General features: G+C 39.6%; 1 protein-coding gene across 1 annotated transcript; it reads right to left on the minus strand.

Annotated features, from left to right (window-relative positions):
* Positions 1–4,139: 4,139 nt before the first annotated feature.
* LOC145069437 (zinc finger protein 8-like) lies at positions 4,140–5,188 on the minus strand. The gene has a single exon (XM_079016374.1). The coding sequence runs from the start codon at positions 5,058–5,060 to the stop codon at positions 4,350–4,352; it is 711 nt and encodes a 236-aa protein (XP_078872500.1). The 5' UTR covers positions 5,061–5,188; the 3' UTR covers positions 4,140–4,349.
* Positions 5,189–10,911: the final 5,723 nt, after the last annotated feature.

A 10,911-nucleotide genomic window follows, 5' to 3' on the forward strand; every position in this document is an offset into this window, starting at 1 on the left:
TGCAATGGTTCGAGAAGACCAAATCGGTCTTTGAAATTTGTGCATGCCCCGAAGCAAGCAATGTCAAATTTGCAGCTTGCACTTTCTCAGGCCGAGCCCTTACTTGGTGGAACAGCCACGTTAAGTCACTGACGCTTGCAGTGGCTAACTCGTTAAGCTGGGAAGACTTAAAGACAGTGATGCTGAAAGAGTACTGCCCAAGGGGCGAAGTGCAAAAACTGGAGCAAGAACTGTGGAACCTCAAGATGACAGACTCTGACCTTGCAAGTTACACCGACCGATTCTGTGATCTAGCACTCCTTTGTCCTGCGATGGTCACTCCTGAGGAAAAGAAGGTGGAACGATAACTCTAGGGATTGTCTCCCCAAATTCAAAACAGCATGTTGGCCTCAAGACCAACTACCTTTGACAGTGCCAAGGAGTTGGCACAACAACTCATCGACCGTAGGTCCATCCATGACGCTGTAACAACCACTCCTGAGCAAGACGGAGGGAGAAGCAACAAAAGGAAGTTTTGGAACAACAAGAAGGACCAACCAGCCTATGAATCCACCAAGAAGCAACATACTGTTTCTGTTCATGCTACCACAACTCCTGCCACTCTAGCACCCATAAATCGATACGCTGGAACCCTTCCGAAATGCAACAAGTGTAACTTCCATCATAATGGGGTTTGCCGGGAGATGCATTGCAAGAATTACAACAGGAAGGGGCACACTATCCGTTTCTGTAGAGCACCGGCACAACCCATCAACCAGGTCCCCGACATTGGAACCAGCCCAACTTGTTACGAGTGCGGTGAAGCAGGATACTTTAAGAGAGACTGTCCAAAGACAAGGAATGCTAGTGACGGTGGAAGGAATGTTGGTGACGGTGGAAGGGTGATTATGAAAACAAAAGGTTAATTGAAGAACCAGAGGCAATCGTTGATCGTAAGACTAAGAAGTTGCGATGCAAGATGGTCGAATAGAGAACCTTGCCCCCACTCCTACGCGCTGCATCCAAAGGAACACCCAGCGTTCCGGAACGCACTGTGTACCTCATAGGAACACCCTGCGCACCGAAGGCCACACTCCTCCTATAAATAGGATGCGAGGCCAACCGTTTATGGTTGCTAATTTTCCATCCTTCATCCCTTAAACTTTCTTCTACTTTGCAAGAAATACCCCCGAAGTCCCTGTATCATCCCGAAGCCCCGAAACAAGTCCCGAAGCCCCGAAGATCCCGAGAAAAAGAGTTTTCGAGCCGAAACTCTGCCCGCGTGAAGCCCGGTTTTTGAGAGAATATCCCAGTTTCATCAAAGAATATTACTTTAAGAGTCGTAGTACTATCCAAACATCATCTTATCAAGTGAGTGTATATTTATTTTCTTCTAACACATAGATATGAAGTATTCTCTATAAAATACGTGCTATGTGTTTATATATTATTTGTTTGTCTGAGATAAGTGTTAAATGAATGTTTTATACACATTTTAAGTTGTATATGTATTTTTTTATCAACAAATATGTTGGGTGAAACATGGGTAGATAGTTGATGTGTGATTAAATAAAATGATGAGAGGCCTCGATGTTGTTGTTGATTCAGCCATCTAGCGGAGTTTAAATGACGACCACTAACTCTTCTAGACAGTTCAGTGGAACGCTGGCAAACTTGCCACCTGTAGGTGTTATTGAACTTGGGTTTTCAATTGTTGTACTCCATCCCCCACATGGTTGCCTTATTTGACATAAATTGTTGGGAAACTCCCAAAGTAGTGTTGTCGCCGCGATGAAAATCCTTAGGCTAGGTCCCTTGTGATAGTTGTTTTAGGGACGTAAAGTGAGGATAACGAGAATGGGTAATTGGGTTATTGTTGGTTGATGAAATTAATAAAATTATTTATTATGGGTTGAAAACCCTATATGCTCACTAGGCTCCAAAGCCTGACCCATTCGGTTTTCTTTGTATTACAGGTAGTGGCACTAGAGCATAAGTTGGATGACTTATCAAGATATTTTGGATTATAGACCAGTAGTTGTAAATAATTGTTGTAAGGTCTATTTTGTATTGTTTATGCTTTAGGTTTGTATCAGAACATGACATCCCGAGACTTTGTTATATAATGAAAATACATTTCTTTAAGAAATGCTTTGATAAATTTTTATCATATTTTGTTTTGGGAACAAATTCTGCAACTCTTTTAATCAAAGTATTACTCTAAGTTATTTTAAAAGCATAAATTAAATCGGTCTTTTCTGGCTGTGAATTTGGAGATGTCACATAAACCATGGGTCAGATCCATGGAAATAGGGGAGTGTTGTAAGACTAAAGGGTAGTCGTAGCATACACAAGGATGATGGACTGTCAAGGAATCGTTACAAGTCTGCGATGTAGTCGTCGCATTCGCCAGATTGCAGTAGGCCATGGTATGATTGGTTGTTGGGCTGGAAGGGGGCAAGCATATGTCTGGGGCAAGCCATACAATATTGTCATAAAGTTTCTCCTTCTTATGGGAGGAGGACCATTAGGGTTCAAGGAAAGGTTAGGCCTGTGTAGCACTTGATTGGGTGAGACCCGTGGGCGTGGCTCATTCGTTGGTACAGACTGGGTGAGACACGTGGGCGGGGCCCGTATGATTATGACAGAATGGGTGAGACCCAATCGAGATCGGCTGGATCAAGGTATTAGATTACGATTAGAGTATGATGACTTTATGGCCTGTGATTGGCATGCATGTGAGATTGACAGTCTCAGTAGTGGATTGAGGATTTTGTATCTCAACTTAGCGAATGGTCGCCGTGGAATTAGAACATTTTGGATGAAATGCTAGTGTAATCTTTGGATCTCAGGATATGGGTTATGTACCGGGTTGGCACGGGGGCAAGACTCGTGTTGGGAGTCGTTATATATAGGGCAACCTTTCGTTAGCAGTTATGGTTAAGGAATCTACCTGCCAAGGGTATCAGTTGAATGGTTTAGGCTCAAAATGATGTTTCTCAGTTCAAATTTGCAGTAAGAGGTCCTCATGATTGTGTTTCAGAATGGTTCTACCTGCATGGAGATCAGGCAAGTTATTGGGTTTCATAATTATAGCAACAAGGTGTGGGTTCGTCAGATAAAGGGTCAGTGATTTGTTCATCATTAGGAGGTTTTGGTCAGGGCGTTTGGTTTTCTAGGAGGGTAGTAAAGAGTGATTTTGAGGACGAAATCTAATTCAAGTAGGGAGATTTGTAACACCCTGTTCCGAATCATTTCCTAATTCGGGGCCGTGACCCGAAGATCGGTTATCACAAGGCCTTAGGGCCTTTGGGAAAGAGAGAATCAAACCCCTTTGGGTGTGGAAATGTAGATTGGATAATCCGGTAGTTCAGTTTGTGTTTTGAGCCCAAGGGTATATCAGTTAAGTGACAGTGCTGGTCTTGCTACATAGAGAAGTTAAGCAGTTAGGTAACTTGTTAAGGGCTGGTGTTTCCATTTGGTTGTGACATTAGGACAGATTGCGGTGATGATGACCTGTTATAGGCAATGCTAACATATTATAGAAGGTAAAAAAAGAAAAATGACTAATACAAACATGTCTTCCCAACTATTACACATTAATATTTCAAAAATCATCACAGAAACAAAACCAAATAAAACTTACCGAATTTATTAAAAATTTTGTAGTAATAAAACTAACAAAATATCACCAAACTTAAGAACTTTTATTTAAATAAATCTAAACAAATTTTCAAAAGTTTTTTCACATAATAAAAAATTCTGAAAAAACTACTACTGGTATCTTCTTAGCACATGGTCCCCACCAACTTAGCACGTTTGTACAATAGTCCTCTATTTATTTTTTATTTTTAATCTGCCACCTAATTTTTCAAGCATCATATTACCTCCAGTCACAATAATATATGTTTAAACGTATACCGTTCCATTATATCTCTAGAATTATAATGAACATTTAATTAATAGGATAATCTTACAAAGTTACGGTATTACATTATATGTTGCTAAAAGATGTTCGTCTCGCTTTTTATCGATTTGTTTATAAGTTTGTTCGTCCAAAACCTTTACAAACTAAGTAATTATTGAGCTTTCCTTGGTATTTCATAAAGTTCAGATATAAAAAAACTAGTAATTTGACAATTTAACATTATCGTGCTATAATTAATTATTTATGTACACAAGTCAATGCGCTACCTTTTAATTATTGGATCTTGTCACAGACATAACTCATAACATAATTACTAACAGTTCTCGGTCATAATATGAATGCATTAATAAACAAACGAATCCCATGATCTAGCTAGTGCATGTACTGATCTTGCAATGAGGAAAACATATCCTCAAAAAGATTAAAAAATAATACTACAATACTAAAGATGCAAATCCAAACTAACTTGATCATGAATGTTTTGCTGCAATTCATGCATGTATAGGTTCCCAGACCTCGATCCGGTGTCTGAGGAATTCAACAAGCTGCCGTGATTAAATGTAGTTGAGTTGTGCACCACCATGGGAAATCTCCACAACGCCAATGGCCTTCCGTTGATGGGTGTTTGATGGGAAGTGTAAGAAGTTTTCCCTCCATAAAACCTTAAATTATTGCTATAGTCGATGATGTTTTTTATAGTGGATTGATGGCGATAGGGTGGTGAGGTGGTGGTGGTGGTGGTGGTGAGGTTGTGATTGTGGTTGTTAATGGCATTATGCAGTTGTGGCTTGGAGGAGCTACGGTGGATCGAGAAGGGTAGGATATGTGGACGCTTGGCCTGTAATCTTTCCCTTCTGTGTGCGTTTTGATGGCCTCCAAGGGCTTGAGATGTAGGGAAGTTCCTGCAACAATAATTGCATTCAAATTTCCTGCAACTTTCTCCGTTTTCTTTGGTTTCATTCTGGATAAAGGTGGTGGTACTTTTCGCTGAACTAGACTCGTCGGTGATAACGGTGGCCAGATCACCGCCACCAAATTCTTTCCCGAACAGCCTAATTGAATTCTCTTTGGGTGGCAAGTGAGGGGAAAAGGGAAGTCGAGAGAAAGATTCTTCGTTCAAGAAATCATGAGTTTGTGTTTTCAACCTTTCCATTTGAATGCTGGAGGTGGTGGTTGGTGGTGGTTTATGGTGGAGGTGACGACGGCGATGAGATATCAATTCGAGCAGTGAGTGGACCTTAGTTTATATGTGGTGCTGGGCACTATATAAAAGAAATCTAAGTCGTTGAGGAGTCAACATTAATTCATTGGCGAGTCTTAAATTTACATAAATATAGCATATGAAATTAAACTAAAATAAATCTCTATAATATTTTCTGTTTTCTTATTTAAACATTTTTCAGACTTTAATAGTCATTGTTTTTTTTTTTTCCAGAATTTAATCGTTGTTTGTTTGTTTATTTGTTTTTTTTTTTCAGAATTTAATCGTCTTTTGTTTTGTGATTTAAGGAATTAATGAATTTAATATCTTATTTGATAAGTCGTTAGGTTTGTTTGTTTAAAATTTATTTAAACATGGATATACTTATTTAATGAATTTGACGGTTTAGGCATAATCTTGAAGAATCATATTTCAGGTTATATTTATTAAGGCACACCGTGGCAATGTTTATATAGTAAACTTGCGTGGGGAATAAATAACAAAATGATAACAACTAGGAAACCAAAAAAAAGCGACCTAGTCTACATCTACTAGGAAGTTTATAGACAAGCAAGTCCAACACTCCCGTGAGCTCGAATGACAAGCTTGCCACATAAAAACTGGAATCGTTCCATCCCAAATGGTTTAATGAAAATGTCAACAATTTGATATTTATTACTAATGTAGCATAGCTTGATCTAACCATACTCTACTTGCTAGTGTACAAAGTAAAATCCATCTCAACACGTTTTGTGTGTTCATGAAAGACTGGGTTATTGGCAATGTGACAAGCCACTTTGTTGTCATAATGAAACGGTGTTGTCCTAACTAAGGTGCATCCATATCAGAAAGCAACCACGCATCTGAGCCATAAGAGTTCACTAAAAGTAGTAGCAATGGCATTATACTCAGCTTTACCAAACGATCTTGAGACCACATATTGTTTCTTGGTTTTCCAAGATATTGGGACTCCATCCAATGTAATAAAATATCTGGTTTTAGATGTCGAGTAAAAGGACACCTAAGCCAATCTGAATCATATAATGCGTTGTGAGTTATATTACTGTTAAACAAATAAAAATATCTCTTGTCCTGCAGTAGTTTTGATGTAACACAATATTCTGTGGACAACATTAAGATGACGTTTTCTTGGTGAAGAGACAAACTAAATCAAAGTATTGACTCAAGTATTATGTTGGGTCTTGTGACTTGTAGATAGAGCAATCGGCCAATGATTCGTCGATATCGTCTTGCATCAATAAATGGTGAATCAATAACATGGTCGATATTGTCATTAGTTTCCATTTGAAAGGAGCCAAGGCGACACCCTAGAGGATTGCTCTCTGCGAGGACGTCCAATGTATATTTTCTTTAACTTAAGACCATACCATCTTGTGTATGAGTTGCTTCACAGCCAAGAAAATACTTTACTGGTCCTTAGTCTTTGATATGTCTTTCTTTAAGCAATGTGATCACGATTATTACCAAGGAGAATCTCGTCATCCACATAAATGAGCAATGCAACATAAGTATTATTAGCCTTGGCAAAAAATACAGAGTGATCGTTTAATAACCCAAAAATCAAGGGTAAAAATTTCATTTTTAATATAGTCAAAACATTGATACTTTTTATTTCAAACATTCCAAAACATCGTTAAGTAAAACATTTATCAGAGTTCATCCCAAAATCATTTATTGTGGAAATCATAGGTGTGTACACTGCGATCAATTCGAACCCTTCTTTTCCAAATCGATGATACCTGAAACCAAAACTATAAACCGTAAGCACGAAGCTTAGTGAGTTCCCCAGAGCATACCCCATACAAACCACATAATCACATAATCCATATTAACTATGAAAGCTACATAAATCATATAAGCCATGCATATAAATATATGGGGATGCCGTAGAAACCTTTCAAGGTCTTACACCAAGTGCCACGGAAAACCCCCACGTGGTCTTTACTAGCCGCCACTGGAACCCAACGGTCTACACCAATCACGGAAATATCATACGAGCTAAACAAGTAAACATATATTGGAAGCCATGGAAACCCTTCAAGGACTTATATCGATTGTCATAGGAACCTCCTCATGGTCTTAATATACTGCCACGGGAACCCCTCGAGGACTTCCATACAAATGTCCTAGCGACATATCACATAACCAACTATCAATCCATATAACATTAAATAGGCCGGCCTTGGTGTCTTAGACTCATTGGTATGGTGAGAAGACTCACCTTGAATGCAGATACTTACCGATTGAATTCCTTAGTTGTTGTCATGTCTACTTCCCGGAGCTACCAATATCAGTTGACACTCAATTAGCAATTAAGTTCTAATCCATACATATCACTTCATACCCCGAGGTAAAAAGACCATTTTACCCCTAACCTATCCTTGTCCAATACTTTGGCCCATACTATAATCTGAAAGGCCCAAAGGCCAATTAATTAACCAACGACCCAAATTTCCAAATTGGGCCCAACCTCTCTAATGGACCTTATCCTAAAGCCCAATAATTTCCATAGTCCATAATCCTGTTCCCAATTGGCCCACGAAGGGCCACAATAACCTAGTCCAAGAAATTGCCCAACCTGAGGCCTATAATGCAAAGTCCATTTATGTATTGGGCCACAAGGCTCATTAGACCCAACTATCCCAATATTGGCCTAAAGGTACATTCAGACCCAACTTCTAGCAAATCTAGACGCAAAACCATTAGGGCCAAATGGTTCGAAGTCCGCTAAGGCCTAAGTCCTCCTGAGAGAGTACGCCCAACGTACCTCTTCTGTTCACTTAGAGTATCGGGCAAAGGGCTGTACGCGCAGCCTACTACATTGTACGCCCGACGTACAAAAAGCTTATGCACAAAATCCATTAAATGCTTAATACTTGAAGACTTTACGTCCCAAACTTATATCTGAGCATATTAAGACGTCCTAGGGCATAAAGTTGGCAACTTTATGCCCTTGCATGCTATATGGGACTTAAAAACTTCATTCTTCACTTTAGGACTTCATTTAAAGCTTCAAACTCATGCATTGAGTCTAGATACTCTTCAATCTAGCACCTTTATGCATCTATCATGCTCACAAGGCTCAAATCTAACCATTTCAGCCTCTGGAGTTGCTCAACTCTCAAGAGAAGGTCCAAAACCAACTACACGGGACAATATAGAAAACTCTAACTAGATCTAATGAATAAGATGCCAAGATCAAAGCTTTATACCTCCAGAATCTCTTCAAGGTGAACTAGATGCAAATTCTTGAAGCCCAATGTCATTCCAAGCTTGCTTAGCAAATCCTACTTCTTGAATGAACTCTAAAATGACCACAATACATTCCTTAAGCTCAGAAACACTCTCACAAGGTATCTCTGGTGAGAAGGGATGAAATGAGGCTCTAGAGGCAGATTAGGGTTTAGTACTAAAGACATGAGGATGTTTAAATAGGTGTCAAGTCCGAATTTTATGGTTTTCAGTCTGACCCTCGTACGCTCAGTGTACCTTCTCGTACGCCCCGCGTACGAGGCCGCGCACCCCAATCTAGTCCTTGCATATACACTACGCGTTCCTCCAACTACGCCTCGTGTAGTTCTTTCTCTTCGGTACGCCCTGTGTACTAGGGCTTTTCCTAAAATCCTAATTCTTCTGAAGGCTATAACTTACTCGATACAACTCCGATCCCAACCATTCATATATCCATAGAAAGGTATCGAGACGCTCAACACTATTATCAATTATTGCCTGCCATAAAATGTCCCGAACCAAAATCCACTTCAAATAAGACCTGATCTGAAAAATTACCGAAATACCCTTTGATCCAAAATCTCAAACTGAATACCCGAGCAATGCAAGGCACATTGTCCAACTCCAACTAGGTCCGAAACCCGACCCCTCAAGTATCCATAACTTGATAGCACTTAATCCTTGTTCACCAATTCAAAATGGGAACAATTTGAAACATGATGTTACAGATGAAGGGTTGTGAGCATTGTAACACTCCTATGGTGTACATGCAACCCTAGAAACCTTGGATCTATGTTTTCTGTATTATACACGCAAAATTGATTTATCCAAGGTTCTCATCCTAACTAGAATATCATGGGGTACTTGTAATATAAAACTAGAAAATGACTTACCTTTTCTTGTGGTTGATTGCTTGGTGCTTCAAGAGCCTAGCACCAATAATGTGAATGCCTCAAGTGGAATCACAAATCACCAAAACAACTTAGAATACTTTGAGAGAATATAAAGCACACTAGAAATCAGCCCACCATTTGTTCTCACACACACTAGTGCCATTTCATGTTCCAAAGACCTCTTTATATTGTATGGTGGATTAGGGTTACCTCCATGTAAACCCTAATACCCATGACCTTTCATTTCCATAACATCCATCGGTTAAAAACTCCATCGACTATACATGCAAGCTTAGCCCATCCTCAATGAACTTTGGCCCATTATATATATAAAAGTCCATACTTTATTAGTTTCTTTTGATCACTAAATTAATTCTTGATCAATAATAATTAAACAATATGATTTCATATTAATACATTATAACTTCTAATATATTAATAAATCATAAACATACTATTCTCAAAAGATTATCCATACAAATTGTGTAACGCCCAATTCTCAGGTATTGTTTAAATATGAATTTCTTTGATTTTGAGGTATACTCGACAAGTTGGTTTTCCAACTCGCCGAGTAGCAGCGGGTTGGGGATGCGTATTTAGTGGCCTACTCGCCGATTGCATGAAGGGACTCGACGAGTAGGATCTGGATGATGAAACCCTAAATCTCAGGGTTTTGCACCCTATTTAAGGAAGCATAAGCCTCCTTTGGCCTCTTTGTAGTCCATTAAGAGCTCATAAAACCCTAATTCGTGTGGTGCTTCATTCTTGTGTGTCTAAAGCTTTGGAGAGGAGATCTTTTGAGAAGAAGATCTTGGAGGACAAAAGGCTGGGGGAAAGGACGTGTGGGAAATTAGAAATCTACCTCAGATAGCATCATTTGGAGATATCAAGTCGTCACCTTTACTTCATTTTCCTTCTAGACCTCTTTTGGTTGAGATTTAGGGTTCTTATGGTTTGTTTGAGATGATAATGTGGGATATGAGCTAGATCTGAAGTTGTAACTTCATATCTGGACCCTTCTTGGGTTCTATAGTCATAAAGCTCCGAATTTGGTCATGTATGAAGCCTTTTTGAGTATGAAACCCCATTGTGAGCTTGGATTTGACATTGAGAGCCTTTGTAGCTATGCATACACGTAAATTTTGCAACTTTACGTGAAAAGCATGCCTTAGAAGCTTGGATCTGTAATTTGGAGCCACCGCATGGCTTAAAAGAGTCTGTATGGCTTAAGGATTGAAGGAACTCGACGAGTCACAAGGTTGACTCGGCGAGTCACATGAAGATGAGCCTGGACCCAACGAGTCGGATGAACAACTCGGCGAGTCCGATGAAGATTGTTGTAGACTCAACGAGTTGGATGAACAACTCGGCGAGTCGGTTGAGGTTTCCCCAATTTATGTATGTGTGTGTAACCGTCGAGTTGCAAGAAGGAAACTCGACAAGTGGCCTTAGGGTTTCGATCATAAACCGAAGGAACTTAATGAGTCGCTCCGGTAACTTGACGAGTGGGCAAGTACTTCAAGGAACTCGGCGAGTAGCCAAGGGTACTCGGCGAGTTAGGGTCAACATGGACTGTTGACCTTGACTAATGACTCTGAATTTGATCCGGGTTTGATTAGTTGGCTTATGGGATACCTTGAAAGGTTGGGAACTTATGG

This window comes from Lactuca serriola, chromosome 1 (assembly GCF_051521515.1).
Source record: "Lactuca serriola cultivar US96UC23 chromosome 1, Lser_US96UC23_V15, whole genome shotgun sequence".
Lineage (NCBI taxonomy): Eukaryota > Viridiplantae > Streptophyta > Magnoliopsida > Asterales > Asteraceae > Lactuca > Lactuca serriola.

Coding starts and splice junctions, on each gene's coding strand:
- LOC145069437 (XM_079016374.1), bottom strand. CDS start 5,060: ATGGAAAGGTTGAAAACACAAACTCATGATTTCTTGAACGAAGAATCT.